Below are 23,639 nucleotides of genomic sequence, written 5' to 3'. Positions count from 1 at the left end.
GGGGGGAGCCTAACCCCTTCATAGTCCAACTCATTAAGGTGGGGATGGCTAGAACCAATCACAAGTGCAAATCGCGCAATTCCTAATGAGCTGTTAAGTCACTTTTAGCACTGCAATATAACTAGCAAAATCAGCATCCAGAATGCCACACAATCACATGAATTTGGTTGATCTCTAGACAAAATTCAAGAGATCAGTGAAGAAGACTAGCCAGAGTTTGGTTTTGATTCCCTCGGGCGCGAACTATTTTTCCTCATCGGATGGTTTCTATTGGTGAATGAAACCTGTAAGCATTCTACTAGAATTTACAAAAAAGTTGCCTAAAATCAAGGTTAGCAAATAGTTATGAACTGACTGGGAAGTCCTCTTCAGGTGGCTTTCGCCACAAGTAGTTAGCAGCTTCAATCCATCTTGGATGGACCAAAAATTTCTTCTCTCGCAGTGCCTGACGTGACTTTTCAGTCTTGTCATTCATGGAGACCACATGTGTCACCGATTCATCGACTTCTGTGGAGAATGTAGCTCCCAATTTCTCAGCCAATTTCCAGTAGTGGTGGTTTTCTGGTTGGCATTGTATGGGAATTACACCAGTGAAGACGATTTTACAGCCCTTCAGTATTTCCTTCCGAACTGTTTTCAGCACCTGTAATAATGACCGATATATATATTCTTAATCAATTAAACTCTCTAGTATAAAGCAAAGCTGCAGACTCTTTGACAAGGATCAAAGTCTATTCAATTACAGGTATATCAATGAGAAGTGATTATTGCACTTGAAGATATATTTTCTATTATCTCAAAATTATTGACATTCTAAACAACGGGACCAGCATAATTATGGTTTCCAGGCATCATTACGCTATGCATTAAGTTATCGATCATCAACAACAGCAACATACCTAATGTAATCCCACAAGTGGCATCTCTGGAAGGTGTTGTGTACGCAGTCTTACCCCTACCTTGTGAGGGTAGAGAGGTTGTTTCCGAATTAAGTAATTCAAGAAAATACAAAATAAAAAATATTTTACTCATGGCCAAAAGTTGATCACCCTTTTCATGGGAGTAGGTGCTGCTTCATAAGTGAGCAAATATATTAGGTCAGAGTCACTTTCACAGACAGAATACTCTGTTTTATCGCAACTCTTCTAAATTTCATTTAATCAACTCTGCGAATACTATAAGTGACAGATATTAGACAAAATTTGGCAAAAAATGATTCGGAAGAGTGTTTTGAAATGTGAAAAGTGGGGTACTAGTTTATCTTAATTCGAATTGGCAAATTAAGAGAAGAATCTTTAAAGAGGGGTTAGGGAAGGAGTAAAAATCAATAAATTAAACTATTTGTCGAGAATTTTACCTGCCTAACATCCCGCTCCATAATATTGTCCCCACGTTCCTGAAAGAAGCAGCATTAAGGAGAATTAGGGAACCCTAACATTGTAAGACAAATACAATTAAATATAACAAAATTAGCAAGTATAACCACCTCCGCTAACACAAGCAATAGTGAAGTTATATTGTATCTAGAAGTGGGTCCAAAAGTGTAGATGCAATTAACTTGTGTAAATATGAACTTTTTCTAGCATAAAAGTCACAGTCAAATGCAGTATCCTTTCTTAAAATATTGAGAAACTACTGAATTATGTGGGTGCCCTTTGAATTAAATTGTATACAATATTGAGACAACTCAAATAGAGACTACGAAATCAATTTGGGAAGAATAGCCTACATACCGGGTCGAAGAATAGTCTGTGGATCCTTTGCAGTACTTCTAGGACAGAGGCAAGCGCTCCCTCAGCTTCATTTTCATCACTTTTCTGTTCAGAAAGTGATTTACATTTCAAACCGAATTGTCGACAACTTGAGGTAAAGAAATGATATCTGTCCATCAGTATAAGATTTTCCCTGTGCTTCCCCCATACCTAAAACAGTACATAGAAAGGTTCAGTTCCACCAAAACAACTCATCTCATCTATCTAACTACGAACATGAGTGCATGGCACAAACACTAAGAAAGTGCCTTAAATAACAATAAGGCTCAGAAAAATTCCATGCAGAAGATGAGTTAAACTCCAAAACAAATCTGAACTGTCAGAATAGCAATACATGGAAAATGAAAAGCTGTCATGGAATTATGGTGGTAGGAACTTAAATTTAATTAGACTAACTTTCCCTCCTTTTGTATTAATAATAAGCCTTGGGTGGGATTAGCATTCTCTTTGCCACTAAATAAATTCTCTCATTCTCGTTGGAGAGATCATATAGTCCTAAAGAAATATTCACATACTTACCACTTCAGTATCATCAAGGATCAGAACAGCACTTTCTTGGCCCAAAACGACATCTAGACCCTTTTGATGTCTCCGAGTGGAGTCTGATTGAGCAATCACTCTAGAATGGAAGTAGATACCTCCAGGGTCAAGTAAGGTTGCCATTTCCAACGCATAAGGACGTTCGCCCATTGTGTAAATGTACATCTCGAACAAACTACTGGCTTCTTTCAGGAAGGTGTGGACAAATGGCCTCAGCTTTGTCATCATGTGTATCCAGTCCAATTTGAAAAGGTTGTTTCTTAAAGCATCTGTAGATAGTAAGTTGGGAAAAAATCATAAAACACTGCACAACAGAGACCTGCAAAATAACTATCACAGACAAACAACAAGAATTTAACGCAAAAGAAATCCTAACCATATATGAGGTCTAAATAAATTAGCATTTATATTAGAAAAATAACTTGAATGCACTCAACGACAAAGATGACCACAAAGAATTATTAAGTGAAGAGCTTACAAAGCTCTAGAGTTAAAAGGCCAGCTTATCAAACAGTATAATTTAGATTGCCCAGATGTCAGAAGGTCAACTAAAGGGCACATATCTTGCAATCGCTGCATGATATAGGCATTATACTTTCTAACGAAGAGTGCCTACTAAACATTCTTTACCTAGTCCAGGCATCCACAATTCCACATCATTACAAGACGAGTAAACATTAACTCAATAGAAACATATACTACTATACATAGAACACCGAGCAGCTCACTTTGACTCAAAAAAAAAATATAAGAACAAAGGCAAAAGAAAATTAAGGTTCAGATGTTGCCACTTCCTTCGACAAACAGACTTAAACCCATAGCCAACGGCAGCCATGTAAACATCCTCCCCTACACAGTAGACCCTTCCCCTGAACCAAATAGCTCTTCAACCATAGATATCAACGACATGACCTTATTTCTTCATGGTCATCTTTTCGGGGGGTAAACAAAGAGCGCTGAAGCACCCATTAAAAACATATTAATCTTTCTAACAGAAACCCACTAAAGTGGACTTTAATTAATCACATCTGCTCAGGCATTATTCGAATGAATCAAAGAATAATGTAGTAACAGTGACTCATACTTGCTATCAGACTTGGATCCCCTTCAAACCTTGGAGATCAAATTAAGGGAATAAGAGGCTAGTAGCTGATCGAGTAGGTGACAAGAATCAGTGCAGTACTGATTAGAGGGACAACTAAACTAACTCCAATGACACAGTCTTATTCTTTATTTACTATTCCTAACCATCTAGTTTATGTTACCTCGTATATTTTCTATGGGTTCCTTCCCTATCTAATTCATTAACTTAGTCGTCACATAACATATACCACAATATCCCATTCATACATCGAAGAGATCCTAGTACTTCACTTCACCACTGCCAATTGCTCTCCACCTACCAAAATCTCCAACAGTTTTAAAGCCATGGCAAAGAGCCCTAGGCAGTACATATAACTTGTTGGACAGCATTTTTCTTCAAAGATACAAGGTCAATGTATTAAAACAATAAACTAGAGAGATTTAGATATGTCAAACAGATTGAGTTTAATTAAAGAAGAAAAGTCTAAGAAACTGCGCCTAAGAGTAAGGCCCCAGCCACATCCAGACCGTGAGGATGCTGCATACTTTATCTTTATCTATTATAATTTATATTTTTAGTTTAAGGAGCAATAAAGATGACCCTTTTCTTTTTTTTTAGAAAAAGGCCGATAAAGATAAACCTATGTTATATTTATTTTTTTGAAAATGAGATTACCTTATGTTATATTTAGTCCGATCTTCTATAAATATGACTGATGTACTGATTTACTGTTTGATGGGCATGAGTAATGATTGTGAGTTGATTAGGCATTAATATCCCTCCCTCTTTTCCGGCTTTCCACTTCTCTATCCCCCTCTCATTCTCACTTCTTTATCTCTCTCCAAAGACCAACATAAGTGCAAGTTGGGCAACACCTAATTCTTGCTTCCTCTCCAGTCTCCTCCTCCTGCAACACTAGTTGAACATTAACCTTTTCACATTGTGTGGCATCAACTTAACAGATCCCAAACAATCTCAAGAATTCCCACCATAACCTCGAAGTAACCCCATAATAAAGGAGAAGGTCACCTACACCTTCACCTGTTTTTTACACATACGGCACCAACCAACATAAATGACCGTCTACTTCCTCTTATTCTTCTCTCTATTTCTGTCTTGATCTATCTCTTTTCTCTCTTAATCCTCTCTTTCTCGTTTTTTCATTCTTTCTCCAGCCTTTTCACCCTTCTCCCCATTAAGGTACTACATCAATTTAGTAGCCAAGCCAAGTTCTGATTCATCAGAATGTTGCACTCCAAGATAACAATAAGTATTTTGTTGACCACTAATTACAAAAATATTTTTATCCACTGGTACCTTGCTCATGGAAGAATCATCAATGAGCAACTGCAATTAGAACTTCAATTTTTTCTGGAAATTGCATAAATAGTCTCACATATTAGAGCTGAGTTTTCTCCACCAGAGAAGAATGCCAGAGATCCTTTTTGGGAAACCTTTTTTTTTTATAACCATGGCGTTCGGTTAGCTTGCGCACACCTCAACTAATTCCACGGGGTACCTACTACCTGCCAAGTCCTTTCTGGGAAAATACAAGTTGCCTCCCAATCTTGTTCAAAAAAATCCATTGACACACCTCAACTATACGGGCAACCTCTTACCCCCATAATTTTGGTTCAAAGAGGAAATAATACCCCTTAACTGACAAAGTGGCGGAGAAAGTATTATCCACCCATGAAAATCTCAAAACACACAAAAATATAAAAGAAAATTACAATTAAGACCTATTAAAACTTGGCAAGTGGAAAGTAAGGTCCACTTTTTATTTTCTTTAACTTTGACTCAAAAAAAAAAGAAAAAGAAAATTAAGTGTTGCCACTTCCAATTTCCTTCGACAAACAGACTTACACCCATAGCCAACGCCAGCCATGTAAACATCCTCCCTTACACAGTAGACCCTTCCCCTAAACCAAATAGATCTTCAACCATAGATATCAACCACATGACCTTATTTCTTCATCGGTCTTTTTTTTTTAATCACATCTGCTCAGGCATTATTCGAATGAATCAAAGAATAATGTAGTAACAGTGACGCATACTTGCTATCAGACTCGGATACCTTCAAACCCTGGAGATCAAATTAAAGGGAATAAGAGGCTAGTAGCAGATTGAGTAGGTGACATAAATCAGTGCAGTACTGATTAGAGGGACAGCTAAAGTTTAAACTAACTCCAATGAGACAGTCTTATTCTTCATTTACTATTCTTAACTATCTAGTTTACGTTTCCTCGTATATTTTTTTATAGGTTCCTTCCCTATCCAATTCATTAACTTATCGCGTAACATATAGCACAATATCCCATTCGTACATCGAAGAGATCCTAGTACTTCACCTCACCACAGGCAATTGCTCTCCACCTACCAATATCTCCAACAGATTTCAAGCCACGGCAAAGAGCCCTGGGCAGTACATATAACTTGTTGGGCAGCATTTCCTTATTCTGGCTTCTCTAGCTTCCATGTGCAAGTAAAACAGATTTTCACCACTTTCAGGAGCAAGATATAAGCACCAAAATATGAAGCTAACAGCATATAACCAGTAAGAGTAGCATACCAGGCAGTACTTCTCGTTGGTCCTTCAAGTATGATTCTTCTGCAGAAATATCTGCAAGTCTAGTTGAGTTCAGAAGTGTGTGGTCTAAATCTAGAACCAAGATCAGCTTTTTGTGCCGTAGTAAATTTTTCAGGTCCTTGTCACGCAATCGAGCAACTTCATCATCTGCAAGCCTCAAATTCTGCCAAATTATTGATAGAATCCAGTGAATAGACGTACAAAGTTTAATAGCAATAGTTGTTCCCAGCACGTCATATAGTTCCTTCCGTTTCCTCCCAACCTATGTTTTTCAGCCTCTCCAAAAATGTTGCCGCCCGTGTCTGATCCTCCCAAAATGCACTGCTTTTGGAGGGTCCGACAGGCATTGGCGGCATTTTGAAAGCATCTGAGACATAGCTCTCAACATTCCCCCACCAACCCAACCAACCAGAAAAGAAAATATGTATATATAAGTGTATTTTAGTGAATACTGCATCATGGAGAATAACCTTGTGTATGTATCCAAAAGCCACACCAGATTCATCTTCCACCTTCTGCCCACACCGTATACACATCCCTCCCATGACACCAGGATGAGTGCATACATCCAGCGCCAAAGATGCTCCTGCACATGGGGACATGTCAGATTTATCATACATAACCAGACAAGTACTTAAAAGATGCAAAAGAAGGAGGGGAGCAGGAAGTGCATCGATGAGACTGGAAAGGAAAAAGTCAAAGAACCTATAAGCACATACAAGTAGCTGCAGCCTATTATTGTCATCATGAAAATATTACTTTCCCAGTTACTATGTCTAACTGATCTACCGTTTCCTAGTGAAGGCCCACCACCCAAAAGAATGAAAGCTCAAAGAAGCATCAACCTTTTAGTGTCGAGGAAGCCATAGCTGTCATCTATATGGAAAAGGCATCACTTAACTTTTATAGAAGAACTAAAGACCAACCTACCTTCTGATACTTCTCCTTGTTCAGACTTCAGCAACCAAGGCATTAATAAGGTGACGTCAGAAGATATATTATGCAGGAGATTCAAGAAGACCCAGTTTTAGTATAGTCAGATAATAGTTACTTTAGGCAAATGAATAATTTCTAACAAGTAAGGTCAATACTATTCACAACAAGCAGTGAGAGCTTTGACAGATATACAAAAGTCGCAAGGATTCTTCCCTGTTAGTGGGAGCTAACAATATCAATAATGTTTTGCCTTTTTTGATGAGATGACAAAACTAATCATGATACATGCTATATAAAACATTTTTAAAAAAAAATTCAAAAACAGTCCTATTTCAAGTTGCATAGAGGCTTTTTATTTCCTTCAAAGTACCACTCTCTCCAACCATGGACATATAAGGAATTTAGCATTCGAAATTATTTGTTCCTTAAGAGTTTTCCTCGCCTTCCAATATTTTTAATTTTTTTATGCCATGTAAGACATTTTAACCAAATAATCAAAAGATGAAGACAATTGTATGGTGTTATAATATCTCTATAACAACACCTAAACATCAAATGACTCCACTCGGTCTTGATAAAATGCTTTTTAAGACTTTTCTTTTTACAAGGACATAAAACACTTAACAACTTGACAGAAGATTGAATAACTGTTCTACAGCCTCACCTGAAGTTTCTGCTGGTTCTCCACGAGACACTGAACTCTGTGGATCAACTGCAGCTTCAATCAACTCAATTTTACGCTTCTTTGACCTATGATATCAATATAGCGATCAATGAGGAAATGGAGCGGGTAGTGTAAGCAGAAACATTCAAATTGCAATGTTAAACTTAAAAAAGTACGTAGTAAATTTGGCTACAGAATGATTTCAAAATTCAGAAGAACTAACAATAGTTGGTGACAATTAGTACAACCCGTCTATAATTCCTTTCTTCTATCTGCACTCTTTTGCATGTCTAACTCAAACTCTTAGCTTAGATGAACTAACAAATCCAGCATTCATAGAGAATCTTATAATACCTGCTAGAATCTATGCTGCCATCATCATCATCATCATCACCATCACCATCACCAGTGTCGTTGTCTTCATCTTGCCCTTTCTCATCTTCCACCTCTTCCTCTCCCTCTGCTTCTCCATTTTCTACTTCATCTAGCTCAGGTGATACATCAGAAGCAGAGTCCAACTCTGCATCGAGAAATGCTGCAAAATCATCGCTGCTTGATGAGTGGACGGGAGAATCTGCCGTCAGACTCATCTGGCATGTCAACCATGAATTATATAAGTATTATGCTAATACATCATAAGACTAACAGCTGCTTTACCACTGGTTCAAAAAACTCAAAACAACAGCCAACAAGTTAATTTGACCAAATATTCTATAACTAAGTAACTAACTCAATCTGAAAATTTTACTATAGATATGAATGGCCAATCATATATATATGTGTAAAGATTTCATAGTGAAACAATTAGTAAATGTTATGTCAGCACCTCCATATGTTTTGATTTCAGACAGATAATCAGAGTGTGATCTGCTGTTACTATGGCAATGAGGCGGGTTTAATTTTGTGTGGGTTCGGGTTCAGTAACTTTGAAGCGGGTGTGGGGCGTGTGTAAATTTAAAATTCACCATTTTCAAATTCACTATTAACAAACTAGTGGGGATAGCCCGGGCATTGCCTGGGCCCAACACAAAAAAACTTAAATTATTTGTTATACATGGTAGATAAATCAGCAGCGACAATATGTGTATAAAAAGTATTGATCAGCAACACCAGAAAGAAGGCTAAAACACAAAAGCTGTGGGGATATGACTAATCTACCAATAGGGATATAACATCAACTGTGTTCATCACACAATCCGGGAGAGCACCTAAAGGTGTCATTCAGTAATAGCAAATTTTGCAAATTAATACCATTTTCCCAAGCATATGCTTCAATAAGATGCTAAAGGAAACACAAAGATACCAGATCAATAATCTTGACGTTTGAGATAGATTCTTTTGCACCCTTTAAATCCCCCAGTGTTTTGAAAAGACACTCAAACATAAGGTACCAATAATTTTTTTACTAGAATGAGCTTCTAGTCAGTTAAAAGGTTCAGTTACTCTTTAGTAAAGCTAAAAAGTGTTAATGTAATTAGTAAAACTCCAGAAAACATTGTGGTAACTTCCAGATTTATTAGAAGAACTTACCATATAGTAGGCGTAAGAGATCAAATGGACTCTGTTGTTTGCTGATTGATGCAATAGCTTTCTTTAACTTGTGGTGGGAGGTGAGTGCCTTGAAGTTGATTCTATATTCAAAAGCGGCAAAAGGGATCATCAATTATGTGATTTATCTAACACTCTGTACAGGTCTTGCGAATCATTTGGGACAAGTGTAAAGGAAAAGCACATACGCAACTTAAACTACGTGAATTAAGCTTGGTGTGTAAAAGTGTTAGTACTCCAATCAGTTCAGCAGCTTGAGGATACATGATTTTTGTGGCTGACATAGTGTTTTCCGCGGAGAGAAGCTTCATAATCAGGTGTCTCCAAAGATTCCAAATTATACTCCAGATGAACAGAATGTGAAGCAGGAAAATAGAGCTAGGCCTTCCAGTGAAGGTTTTAAAACTGTTGCCACAGTTAATAGTACACCTAGAACCAACGGAGTCTATTGAGGATGAAGCGTGACCCTTTTTTGCAAGCTGCCATGGTTTATTACTGTGGCAGCCCTGTTGTAACTATAGCTGGTAATGATCCAAGTGAAGCAACTATGCTAAACTCTAATGAAGTATTTATATGTGATCTTATAGGGTCCTATTTTCAGAAAGTTGAAAAGAGGAACTTTATACTTCACAGTTCACAGACTTCAGTTGCAGGTAAATTGACTCAAGTTATCTCAAACAACTACTTAGTTCCACATTCAGGCTTGTTCTATTTACTAATGAGGGTGATTCAACATGTAATTTGATTCCTTTCAGTAGCATCCTATGTCTGTGTTCCTAATAAATCAACAAATTGGCTTCGTCTTATTGATGCAGTAAACCTAATAGCCCCCTTATTATTATAGAAGATACACAGAGTCTCTACTGGGAGAAATTTGCAATTATGTGTAATATCCGCAAACATTGAGAAGTTAAGGAAAACAGATCGGAAGGAACATAAGAACAAGAACTATACACAACAACAACTCAAATCAACAAATTGGCTTCGTATTATTGATGCAGTAAGGCTATTAGAAACATCCTATTCGAAGAATCGATCAAATTTCAGCAAAATCCATTTGGAAAAAGAAAGAAAGAAAACGCATTAACCTGAGGCAAAGTTGAAGCTAATCAGTTGAAGAAGCTTCCAAATCTTGGTGTGCAGAATGTTGTAAATCCTAACTTTGGTATCGAAATAGAACTTTTAGAAAGGAACGGAAAACCTTAGACAGCCATGGCGAAGAGCTCTTAGACAGCCATGAAAACCTTGGCAAGTTTCCTGGATTTGAAGGGAAATAGCACAATTTTAGAAACCTAACGCCTTGTTTGGATGGTTGATAACCCAAAAAATTTTAATCCGCCCCGCATAACATAAAACTTTTTTCTTTTGGACTTGAATTTTCAATTCTTGGCAACCTTTTGGGCTCTATGTGGCCCAATTTTTTTTTTCTTTTGGACTTAAATTTAGATTTAAAGTCAATTTTAATAGACTAGATGGTGTTTGCCCATGCGCGCACGGGCCCAATATTTTCATGCGTGCAATTTTAGTGGAATGCAAATTTAGAAGTGATGGAGACTTATTTAATAGATAGGATGGCATCTCTTTGAGCAGTTTACACACATTATTTACATAAATATTGCCTAGGTAAGCATATTGTTTGAATTGTTGGTATGTAAATATACATTCGCAGTGAAGTTAGTATCAAAATGAGAAAGGTAAAATAGTAACGCAACTGCTATGCCATTGGCAGTTCTGATTGACAAAACACATGAAGAGGTTATAAAGATGATAAACATAACATATACATATAAATTGATGAAAAATGCTTATTATAGTTCATCAAATTCAAACAACCAATATGATGGGTTCTAGAAACTTTAATGTCATGATTTTCTTTCTTATATTCTTGAATGAGCATCTTTAGATGTTCATAGGGAGTATAGTTATAGTCTATGCTATCAAGTATAACTCAACTTTTGTATATGCTCATGCTAATAGCTGCATATGCCGCTAAATGATTTTTGATTTTTGTGTTTTAGGAAAATGTGCTGCTAGTGAACAAATTATGATCAAATTTTATGGGGTATATTTTTCTTTTTACTCATACTTTTCTTGCATATTTAGTACATGGGAGGTGAGTTTTGTTTCAAAGGAGAACCTAGTTCCATGACTAATTGAATTATAGGGCACCACACTAAAGGCTACAAAACTCTACCCAAATGATACACCTGAACAAACACAAGAAGCTAAGCAACACAACCAAAGCAAGCTGAAGAGCTGTGAATTATTTTTACACAAAAAAACAATTAAGAGACATGCAAATTCAAGAAGCTAAGCGATAATAATCAAAGCAAGCGGAAGAGAAACACTTACCAAAGTCAAGGAGGTTGAACACACTGAAGAATAATAATCACAATAACACAGAATGAACCTGAAAGAGAGCATTTCAAAGAAATATTTGATCAAGCACAATTGTTATATTATTGAACCAACGTCTCTTGTGTGGAGTTGTTCAAAGTCAAGTTTGAGAACTGAAAGTAAGATTAGAGAAGCTATAGAGAAGTTGGAGGACACATTATTCTGGGAATGTTACACATCAATTTGATTTGATTTGTGTTTTTTATTTTGTGAGTTATAATTTTTGTGCTCTTAACTGTTGAATCAGTCCTTTTTGGAAATGAACTTGGATAAAAATGTAGTAAGAGTCGCAAATGGACATGAAAATCATGGATTAAGGAAGGATCAAGAATGTTATATATTTTAATACTTCTGGTTATTTCATTATATGCATATCACAATTAGCAATTTCACAAAGATGGACAAAAAAGCCACACTCATCTTCTTTTTATCCTTTTCTCACTGCAATTCATGAACACAAATACCGACTAAGAGAGTTGATGATCACAGAGGAATTTGACGACAAAAATATATACTCTCATTGATATCACTGGAGATTAAAGCCACGAATAGTAATGTCATGGATGTGCATACGGTTGATTGGGGCATACCTTGTTAAAGCATTGGGCGTCACGGATCTTTTTGTTCAACATATTATTTTACTAATGTGGCAGTAAGCAACTCAAACAATAGAATAGAAACAGACAAATTACCTATCATTTAATAATTAAGAGAAGATGGCGTGCAAATATGGCGTATGAAGTAATTAACATAAACATATGACAATAATCCAGATTTGAGATAATTCTTTATATCGTTAAGTTAATATACAGTTAAGGAAGCTTGCTGTAAATTTCTTATAGCAAGAAATTCACCATTTTTCCAACAAAGATAAATAATAAGTAACTAAAACCTTTCTATGAGCTATGCTCACAACAAATTAAAAATGAATTTCTATTAAACAATGCCTAGAATCTCTTTCTATGTTAGCTAGTGAGGGCTAGGAATTACGAAATCATTTGAAATTGAAAGACTTGGTGCAGACACAAATTCTAAGTTGCTCAAACTCTTCAATTTGCCGCACCCGTGTTGGCACGATATGGGTGTGGGTGGGCACAGTTATATTTCGTTTGATGGTGAGTAAGTTTTACTGGATGGAGACCACAGCCGGAAAAGCTACTATGGAAGTATGAATTAAGTTAAGTGTGATGTTCCTCTCAAAAGTCTCTAAAACATGGATGCTAGTAAGTTCACTAAAACTTGATGAAGATCATATCAGAGAAAAGTAAGCTTACAGATTAGAATTCTTCAAAATTATAAGAGAGGAATAATCATACAATACAAAAGAAAAAATGGCAGAGTTACTGCTATCCAAGTTTTACTTCAAAAAAGCCACACAAGAGTTAAATTCTTAGTTGTTGGGCATGTCTTGCATTATTTACTCTTACTCTTCAATTGCAACTATTTACTTGTGGTCTGTTCTGATATAAAAATCACAATCTGTGATTAAAGAGACTCACGGATATTTTAGTTGTACACTAAAGTACTTTTGGGAGCCTTTGCAGTGAACCTATTTTATGTTTATCAGACAAACTTCAAGTTCACTCACTCTATGAAACATACTCTAAACCAAGCAGTAAATTGCTAGTTAGTCCTCTAAAGCATTCTGTGAAACAGTTAGCAAAATTAATTTACTCATGTCCATTAAAATGCACAAACATAAAGAGATTCCAATCACAATACACATCTACAGTTAAAGACTCACAACCTAAAATTTCAAATTAAATGGAAAAACAAAGATGAAGATTCAACCGTGGTCAATTTCACAATTATTTTAAACACCGTATTGTAACTGATCTGATCTAACACATACTATTTTGACCCTAATTTTAATTCTTCTTAAATCTAAAAGCAAAGTTTTATAAATCTATTCAGACAAATGTAGGGTTCTTTATTGGCTCTAATTTTGGCTTGGTCGAACTAAATCTAAAACGAAATCTTTGTTTCAAAATCAAAACGTAATTGAGGAGAAAATAGATGAAGATAACAAAATTAACAATTCGAATCTATTGAATTGAAGAGGGAGACGAAGAATGAGAAACCTTTACCTTCAAATTGCAGTATGGAGGCCAAAACCAGAGCGATGTGATGAATACGTGGCTTTTCATATTATATGTTGTTATATGTGTAGATGTAGTGAAAAAGTCATAATTGTCCTTGTTTATTTCACAAAACGTAAATCTTTTGTTTGGACAAAACTCAAAAGGTACTTAATTTAACTTAATCTTTTCGTTCTCATTTATCCCATAATTATATTGAGGTCCGAGTCCCTATTAAATTCCAAAAAAAATAGTATGACTTTAATTTCTTAACCATATTTTAACAAATTTCTACCCANAAATCTCATAAGTTATAAAACTATTAAAATAGCCCCAATTGTTTATTCAATCTTATCAAATAAACAAAAAATCGCATAATAAATTATTACAAAGTTATTTGTTCTCCACTTAAGTAATTATTTCATCTAACTTTAATTTAATTAAAAAAATTGAACATAAATTGTAGTGTACTAGTCTTTAATATAATCCTCCCACATAGTACAAACAATTTCCTCACGTTGAATTTGCATTTCTCGATCATGTGACCGAGAAAACGAACCAACATTGTTACTTTGAGCCATTTGTTGGTCAATATCCTCCGCAACTATATCTTCATGTTCATAGACCATAATTATTTCATCACTACTTTGGTATTTTCGCAAATAATTATGTAACACTGCACAAACTATGACAATTTTCACTTGTGTATCAATATCATAATGATTCATGCGCTGTTTCAGTATTCTAAATCTATTTTTCCAAGCTCCAAAAGTCCGTTCAATCACATTGCGCAGAGATGAATGCCTATAATTAAATAGTTCTTTGGCATTTTGAAGCTCTTTTTCACTTCCTCGATAATCTTGCAAATGATAGCGTAGTCCTTTGTATGGAACTAAAAATCCTTTTGTGTTTCGGAAACCAGCATCAACAACATAACTTACACATAAAATATAAATGTACGTGCACTTATTAAGGCCATAAAATAAATTTATTAATGTGATTGAAATTTTACCTTAAACCAAGGCCAAAATCGAGTATTATGTCGAATTTTGGAATGTACACCAGTCATATTTTTTGGTTGTATAAATGTTGGTGCTATCTTACTAATTGCCTCGGTAGCTATTTTAACATGCCGGCTAATTGTTTCAAGTGAATATTGAAAAGTTTCACAATCGTGAGGTGTGAGTTAAAATGACTATATGTTGGTGAGAATAATAAATAATTTTAAAAAGTAATGATGTGATTATAAATTTTATTTACATATGAAACAAATGGTTAGTAGATATAAATGTGGGATTGTTTTAACAAAATATAAACTAATGGATCAATTATTATATTAAAATATCTCAAATCATGATATGGAATCACCATGTAATTCCATATCATGATTTTTGGAGAATATGGTATCACCTCTCATGATATGGAATCATGAGATGGAATCAGCGTAAAATCGCATGTCCAAATGCTGATTCCATCTCACGATACCATATCGTGATATGGTATCGCATGGCCGAACGCCTACTTAATCTTTTCGTTCTCACTTATCCCATAATTATATTGAGGTCCGAGTCCCTATTAAATTCCAAAAAAAAATAGTATGACTTTAATTTCTTAACCATATTTTAACAAATTTCTACCCAATGGAGTACTCAAAACCTAAAAATAATCAATATAATAACACACCACTTGAAAATGAATTAATAAAGATTCTATTAAACAATAGAAGCTACAAAACTCCAACAATTTTTTTTATTTACTAAAATAAACAACTATATACAGTAATAAGATTGTAATTATATCTTTAAAATATTAATTAACGCTTTTTTTTCCTTTTCAAATTGTTTTCTTTTGCTTTTTGGATTCCATTGAAGTGGATTTTCTCCCAATTCTCCTTTGTCTTTCTTGCCAATAATCCTCTGATTTTGTAATTTCTTCTTCACCTATCCATCATTCTTTCATCATTTTTTGTTGGTAGTACCTAAATCCCACATACAACATAAAAACTGCAAAAAAAAAAAAGAGATTATAATCCGATTTTTTTATATCAAGAAAAATATTTAAAAAAATAATAATAATAAGTAACTTTTATTCATTTTCTGATATTTTTATAAATAAATAAAAGTTTTTGTATCAAAATCATTTATATGTAATATATAAGGACAATTGTTTTTGAAGAACAAGTAATTTGTGTTGACTATAATCCGATTCCGTTTAGTAAAATGTATGAATTCATATTGGAGAAAACACTAAATGGTAGGTAGGAAAATAATTTCTAACAAAATAAATAATATTTTTCTTATTTTTTGTTGTTTGATAAGTAAATAAGAAAAAATATTGCCTCAAATGCATTTATATAAAAATATGTAATATAGAAAAATACGATGACAGGTATATATGTAGGAGCTGAAATATACTTGAAATGCACTCATAGAGGTTATTTTTCCTAATTTTTAAGAAACTTATTTTCGTGTAAAAATTATTTCAGAAAATATTTTCCTCGATGCCAAGAGTACCCTAAAATTGCAGCTCTATAAATAAAAATGAGTAAATTTACCTGCCCAAATTCTAGAAGAAATTGAAGATAAATTCCATATAAGTGTGAATATTGCAAATGCAACTGCTTTCTTGTGAGTACAACTTTCCCAAGCATCTCGAAAACGTCTAATCCAAAATGTACCTTCATATTAAAATCATCGAAAATTATTGTGATAAGGTGATAAGTGTTTCAACATCATTAATCAGAATTTTCGAGTTTAAACTCATGAAAATTAAATTATAGAAATTGTAATTATTTTCAATCAAGCAGACATATATATGTGTACTGAAAATCCTATAATGCAGAGGATAAAGGTATATAAAGATTGAAATGGACCACTTTTGTGTATGAAAATAAAATATATTTATTTATTTGCATTCATTAATGCAACAAAAATAATATTATTGTGACCCCATTTATTACAACCAACTAGTTGACAAATTCATAAAAATAGACGTTATGTAGTTCATCCAACTATGTGTACTACAAATTATTAAATATTTCTAACTTCACCAACTAAGAATTCAAAAATACGAAAAAAAAAAAGAGTTGGTAAAATTTTTATTATTATTTATTTATAAATGCTTATTAGATCTTAATTTCTACTAATTATATCTGCATTTTGAAAACTGTATTCAGAGATATATACTAAAAAAAAGGTTGTGGCGAAATATTAAATATCCCTCGATTCTAAATCAAAGTTTCATAATTAAACCATGAAATTTAATAAGGAATGTTTCTTCTCCAAAAGTAAAACTTTTCGGCACTATTTTAAATTTAGTCAGATTCTAAAACAAATGTACATGTAAAGTAATATCGTAAAAAAAAGAGTGTCATAATATATTTTAACTCATTATAACAAGTAACTTTTGTTAGAAACCATTTTATCATTTAATATAGGATTTTTCAACGTATATTCAAATTTAATCTAGTTTTATCGATCAAAAATATGACAAGAAAGAAATAAAATAAAAAGAGCATGGTGAATATAAATTTTACCATAGGCAGTTAACTGTGTGGAATAAGAAGAACAGACTTTTGGTACTATGAAAACTCCAAAAAACCCTACAAACAGACAAAAAAGACAAAAAACAAAGTGTCAGCAACAAATATGTTAAGTGAAAAAAAGGTGAAAATAGAATGTTTCAGTTATTTATTTCTGCTTGATCTACTGAATAATGTGTACTTTCTTTTCCTCAAAAATATGTACCAAGTAAAAAAAACACAAATTAAATATATTCATTGTAATTTCACCAATAGATATGAAGAGGATAAAATATAAGTAGACGTTACTCTTATTTTAGTGCGATAGAGAGATTGTTTTCGATAAATACTTAGCAATCACCCTTTTAAAAAATTGACTTCATGAAATATGTTATAGTTTTTTTTGTTTTTTTTTTAATCTCTAAGCTTATTAACAAAGTTATCAAAGTAGGAAAAAAATCAAGAACATTAGTAGGAAGAATTACAAAAAATGGATCTATAAATAATGGCGAAATCAAAAATTCCGTTAAGTAATTCAGAAATTTTTAAGATGTACTCTATTAAAAATATTGACTTATATAAATAATATTATAAATTTTTCGATAAAGAATATTCAACTAACCATAACTCTTGTCATTGATGGTAGAAGTCACACATAATATTCCTCACTTAAAATTCTTTTTGCTAATACCCAAAAAATATCAAAAAAGTTCATTCTCTTTTTTATTATTATTTATTTTTAATTCTACCCAAAAATAAAAATAAAAACTCACCCAATTTTGACATCTTCCAAATAGTTATGGAACTGCCACATCTTGCAAAAATAAACAGTAGAACTGCCATCTGTAGAGGCAAAATTTTGTCAATTTTCTAGTGAGTTTCAAAATATTAAAAAATATTAAATGTCAATTATTTTTTACAAAAAAGAAATATTTTTTTTACCTTCATTGTAGTAGCAGGATCCCCAGAAAAAAGAGCTCTAATTTTCATGAGACATTCATTTATGCAAGGCAATATTAATTTCAAAATCCACATTGCTTCTTCTTCCCCTAATACATATTCACTTGATTCACCTATATCATTTGCACCCCTTTTTACCCCAAAAAAAAAAAGAATAGATCAAAAAAGTAATCATTATCTACTATAACAGTAAAGTTAATATTTCTTTCGTTTCAATGTTTGACTGAACACAAATTTTAGAAAATGATGGAAAATTTTGAAATTTGTGATATGTAATAAACCATATATTTGTGTGAAAAATTGGGTAATGAGAATGTGTTACGTAAATTGAGATTGAATTTTTTACCTGAGGGATCTAAATAGAAAGATTGTAGCAAGGTAGACCAGACCCAAATAGGAAATCACAGAAATGAAGCTGTAAAAAAGAAAAAAAATCATTAATTTTACTTGATATTATTATTATTATTATTGGTTATTTCAAGAATCAATATAGAAATATCTGATTTTATTTTACCAAGTGTAATTGTCATATTACCTGATATTGAGATCTTTAGTATATGAAGAGGAAATGATGAAAAATGTTCCAATTCCAAAGATTAATGCTGATTTTGATGCATCTGTCCACATGACCAAATCAACTGAAAAATAAAAAAAGTTACAAACCAAAAAAAGAGAAAATTAGAAACAACATTTGTAAAATGACATTGAATTCTAAAAGGATAGTCCGATGCACTAAAACTCTCGTTATATTGTACGAATCATAACATTGTATTGTATGCAGTTTTACCCCCTATTTTCATGACATGAATATGTAATCTCTTGATCACATGACAATAATTTTACCAGTTACGTTTTTCGACATTGAATTCTAAAGGACTAAGAAAATTACCCAAGCTTTCTAGTTTGCTCTGTTGTCTTGGAATATTTCTCTGAAAATCATCTGATGCTACTGGAACTGAAAATGCAGCATAAAATTGTTAGGGAATAAAAAGTCCAACCTTAAAAAACAGAATCATATTAGAAAAAAGGTCAGTTTTGAGCTCTGGATATAAAGTTGCCTTTGTTATCCAAATCTAGTCAGGCTACTCATTATGTTGCTCAGAATACTTTTGAAGAATCTGACACGCCCTCATCAACATTTTCAAAAAATCCGAGCAACATATGAATACTAAACATCGAACAGGAATTAAACACAAAAGAGAAGCATTCAAGAAAATGGATTTGCCTGAAAATGCAGCATAAAATTGTTAGGGAATACAAAATGCAACCTTAAAAACAGAATCATATTAGAAAAAAGGTCAGTTTCAAGCTTTAGATATAAAGTTGTCTTTGTTATCTGAATCTAGTCAAGCTAGACATTATGTTGCTCAGACTCTCCAAATGTGTTGCTGCATCCGTGTCAGATTCTCCAAATATGTAATACTTTTGAAGAATCTGACACGCCCCCATCGACATTTTCAAAGAATCCGAGCAACATATGAATACCAAACATCGAACGGGAAATAAAACACAAAAAAGAAGCATTCAAGAAAATGGATTTGCCTGGTTTAGTTCTTGATGGACTTGGATGATGATGAAAATTTCTTGATTGGCCTGAAAATGGAGTAGACTGTCTCTTGATAATTGGAGGAATGGACACTTGTTTTTTCTCATTGTTACTAATATGAACTTTTTTCTCTTCAACAATTACAATCTTTTTAGTCTTAATCTCTTTTGCTAAACTATTTTCCCTCTCAATTTCTTCTTCCAAAATCTTCAAATCTTCATTTTCAAGATTCAATTTTTCTTGAGGTTCCACATTGCTTCTTATCACTTTCTCTTCATAATTTTCCTCAAGAACCTTATTTTTCTCAAAACTCTTATTACATTTCTCTGTTTTTGTTTTCACCATTTTAAGTGAGTTCTTCAAATTCCCTTTAAGACACATAGATTTCACTTTCCTTAAATCACAATTCTTTCCATCCACATTTTGTGCCTTATTTGCCTCTGATTTCACTTTCCTTAGCTGAATTTGATTCCCCTCATTTCCATCAACATTATCAACAACCTTATTTTCCTCATTTCCATCACTTGATTCAACAAATACCATTTCAAGATTCCTTTTTGACTCATCAAGAACATCAACATCCTTATTTTCTTCATTTTCATCACTTGATTCAACAAATACCCTTTCAAGATTCTTCTTTGATTCATGAACAACAACCTTATTTTCTTCATTTCCATCACTTGATTCACTAAATACCCTTTCAAGATTCCTTTTTGACTCATCATAAACATCAGCAACCTTATTTTCTTCATTTCCATCACTTGATTCACCAAATACCCTTTCAAGATTCTTCTTTGATTCATCAAGAACATCAACAACCTTATTTTCATCACTTGATTCACTAAATACCCTTTCAAGATTCTTCTTTGACTCATCAAGAACACCAACAACCTTATTTTCCTCAATTACATCAATCTCTTTACATTTCTCTGATTTTGCTTTCATTAGTTGAAGTGAATTCCTCAAATTCCCATTAGGAGACACATTTTTCACCTTCTTTAACTCACACATTTTCTCATTTCCTTCCCTTTTCTTGCTCTGAATTGGACTTTTCTTCATTGCACTAACACTCAATTCTTTACAAAGTTGAGATCTTTTTGTTGATATCTCAATTGGGTTCCCTTCAAAATTACTCTCAGATTTCCAAGTTTTTCTCTTTCCACTCATAACAAAACAACCAACACCAAGATTAGTTTTTGACCCCATTTCCATCTTTTTGTCTTCTTCAACTTCATTTGTTTTCATCTCATCATTTTCAACTTGTGGGGTTTCTTCTTTTTCACTATATACATTGATTCCACCTTTGAATTCATCAAATCTCATTCTATTTTCCCATACACAACCTGCCACAACAACACCATTTCTTGAATTTTTTCCCCTTCTCTTGCTAACAACTTCCATTTTTTTGTGTCTATTGGTGTGTGTGTGTGTGTGGGGGGGGGGGGGGGGGGGGNGAGGGGGGGCGGGGGTAGTATGTATTAATGTAGCTCAAAAGATGAAGAGGGGTGTGATGAAAGTTATGAATTAGTACATTGGGATCCCATAATACCAGAAAGAGAGAGAAGAGGAGTTTCTATTCATTTTTGCCTTCTTTTTCTTCTTTTGGATCTTTTTGATTTGGTGATTTCATTTATCTTTATTTTCTCTCTTTTCCTTATTTTGTTGTGTTTTATAAATGAGTGTTGTTTATCGAAAAATGGTATAGTTGAATTTGTCATGAGATCAAGAAAAAGTGAATCAAGTTAATTAGTTTTTTTAGCATGTAAGTATGTTAATACTTCGTCTGTTTATTTTTATTGTCACTTTTAACATATCAAGAAAAAATAATTACTTTTTCATGTTTTACAATCAATGTCAATAACTATTTTTCAAATCATTTTCAGATTCAAGACTATACAAAACATGCAGAAGCACAAGTGAAGGTTTGGTTCTAAATCATTTTCAGAACCCAATTAGACCATACATTAACTAATATGGAGATGGTGATAAAACACTTATATTAATCATTACTTTTTATCTACACTATTAAACTAATTTATAATGATACGTAACACTTTATTATGAGAAAATGATCTCATATGACCAGTTACCGTCTCAGTGGTAGAAATTAACCCTATAAAAATCATCTTTGTGTTTTTTATTTACTCATTTTGATATAATTTTTTTTAATTAATCTTATTAGTGTATATAAAGTAAATTCCTCTTTTATTTATTCTTCTTGTATAGTTACTACAAAAGAAAAAGATCATAGAATAGTGGAAAAGGGTAAAAATAAAATAAAATGCAATGTGGGGGAGTAATGATTAGGTAATATGAGATGCTTTGGTAAATTTGGACACTCACTTTTATGTCAAATTGGATCTCTGTGACTCTCTTTAACCAAGACTAACTAAAGTCTTGTTCCTCACATGCCATGCCCTTTTGTACTTTTTCCTACTTAAAAAAAAAAGAACTCAAAATAATTTATTTTTATTTTTTAAAATTTTATGTCAAGTCAAAATCAAACCATACAGTACGTACTCCATATATTATAAAGATTTAGAAAAGACTGTACTCCAAAAGACGTGATGCATGTAGAAATGACTAATTTCACGATTCAGTTCCAATAATAATTTCAAATTAGAAATGTCCGTATTGTTATTTCAAAACTCCCAAGTTAGTTTATACTATATAATTTTACTTTTATACACGATATGAGTTTTTAACGTAGAAATAGCTTCACCACTATTCACGATACACTATATCATATATACTCTATTAATCGAGTCGCCATAAGAAAATAACCATAATTTACCTAAGGAGGAAAAATGCACTACAACTATAATAATAATATAACAATTAGTCAGAAAAAATATTACCCTAATGGTTAAACAGAAAAAAGTTGTAGTAATGATGAATTTTGGGGTAAAAAACAATTGCATTGGGAGGCAAATGATAATGTTTAGGGTGAAAAAATAGTCCATGAATTTGTGCATTATGGCCTCCTGCATGCATCAGGACTTAATTATTGTTATGCATGATTATATATAATTAATAAATAAATTATAATATGTAATATTTAAAAAGTGTTATACTTCTGAATATCTCAATGTCTCATGTTTTTGAAAAAGAATTTAACTTTAATATATTGATATAATATAAACAATTTTTTTAACAATCATATTAAAATTTCATATAGTACTTGATAAATTATTTATAGATCTAATTTTATAACCTTAAACATATCGTAACTAACCTATAGACAGTTCTATACATGAAACATTTTTGCTTTCACAATTCTAGTCCATTAATTCATAAATTATGTTGAAATGTAGAACTCAAGAAAAGATATGCACCTGAAAGAAATACTTGATGTTTTTCGAAAATAAATAATTAATCATTTACTTTTCATGTATCATAAATAGTCAAGACATTAAAAAATATTCATAAAGGCCTTTTGAGAATTCATACATGAGCTCATAATCCTCTTCTTAATTTATGTTTCAAATTAAATAATATCACATAAATTAAATGGAGACTATTATTTACTCTATTATATTTTCCCCAACACTATTCCTAACTCATGTTAAATGGAAGAAAAAAAGTGAAGAACGTTGGGATGAATGTAGAAAAGGTTTTTTTTTAAAATAATAATAATTAATAATGTATCTTTTAATTACCTTTTTTTTATTTTTAAGCATGTGAAATTAAAGCATAGGTGGATAAGGCTGCATTTGGATTGTGACCAAAAAAAAAAAAAAAAAAGCAATGTTGTTGATCTGTTATGTTTCACCAACACGTGAAATTAAAGGGACCTTCCTATTATTTTGTTTTGCTTTATGGTCGTTTGCAATTGCTTCACATTCAATTAATTATTTTTCTCTTTATCCCCACATGACCCTTCTTTGAGTTATGAGCGGAGTCATTTTAGACGAAGGGTGATTTGATGTCAGTTTCATAGCCATATATAGTTGGATATTTTTTTGTCAAATAATTATGTTATATAATATATAAAATTATACGAA

The 23,639-nt window shown here is 32.8% G+C and overlaps 2 protein-coding genes across 3 annotated transcripts; both read right to left on the bottom strand.

The window, feature by feature from the left end:
* Positions 1-118: 118 nt before the first annotated feature.
* On the bottom strand, positions 119-10,403 carry LOC125876586 (RNA polymerase II C-terminal domain phosphatase-like 4). Its single transcript, XM_049557796.1, has 10 exons — positions 10,223-10,403; positions 9,117-9,217; positions 7,941-8,176; positions 7,587-7,672; positions 6,457-6,572; positions 5,969-6,149; positions 2,292-2,581; positions 1,734-1,922; positions 1,358-1,396; positions 119-643 (listed from the first exon to the last, which is right to left on the bottom strand). Exons 2-10 carry the CDS (start codon positions 9,117-9,119, stop codon positions 344-346), a joined length of 1,440 nt encoding a protein of 479 aa, XP_049413753.1. The 5' UTR covers positions 9,120-9,217; positions 10,223-10,403; the 3' UTR covers positions 119-343.
* A 5,081-nt stretch (positions 10,404-15,484) lies between these two features.
* On the bottom strand, positions 15,485-21,074 carry LOC125877766 (reticulon-like protein B21). Of its 2 annotated transcripts, XM_049559033.1 has the most exons (10): positions 20,293-21,074; positions 19,632-20,217; positions 18,979-19,044; positions 18,625-18,727; positions 18,436-18,504; positions 18,072-18,219; positions 17,903-17,972; positions 17,145-17,210; positions 16,164-16,286; positions 15,485-15,612 (listed from the first exon to the last, which is right to left on the bottom strand). In XM_049559033.1, exons 1-10 carry the CDS (start codon positions 21,034-21,036, stop codon positions 15,557-15,559), a joined length of 2,031 nt encoding a protein of 676 aa, XP_049414990.1. In that variant the 5' UTR covers positions 21,037-21,074; the 3' UTR covers positions 15,485-15,556. The 2 variants fall into 2 exon arrangements, with proteins under 2 accessions (XP_049414990.1, XP_049414989.1); XM_049559032.1 differs by having other exon boundaries at positions 19,632-21,074.
* Positions 21,075-23,639: the final 2,565 nt, after the last annotated feature.

The sequence above is a fragment of the Solanum stenotomum genome, chromosome 9, assembly GCF_019186545.1.
Source record: "Solanum stenotomum isolate F172 chromosome 9, ASM1918654v1, whole genome shotgun sequence".
Classification (NCBI taxonomy): Eukaryota; Viridiplantae; Streptophyta; class Magnoliopsida; order Solanales; family Solanaceae; genus Solanum; species Solanum stenotomum.
This window is presented reverse-complemented; position numbering and strand designations above follow the sequence as displayed.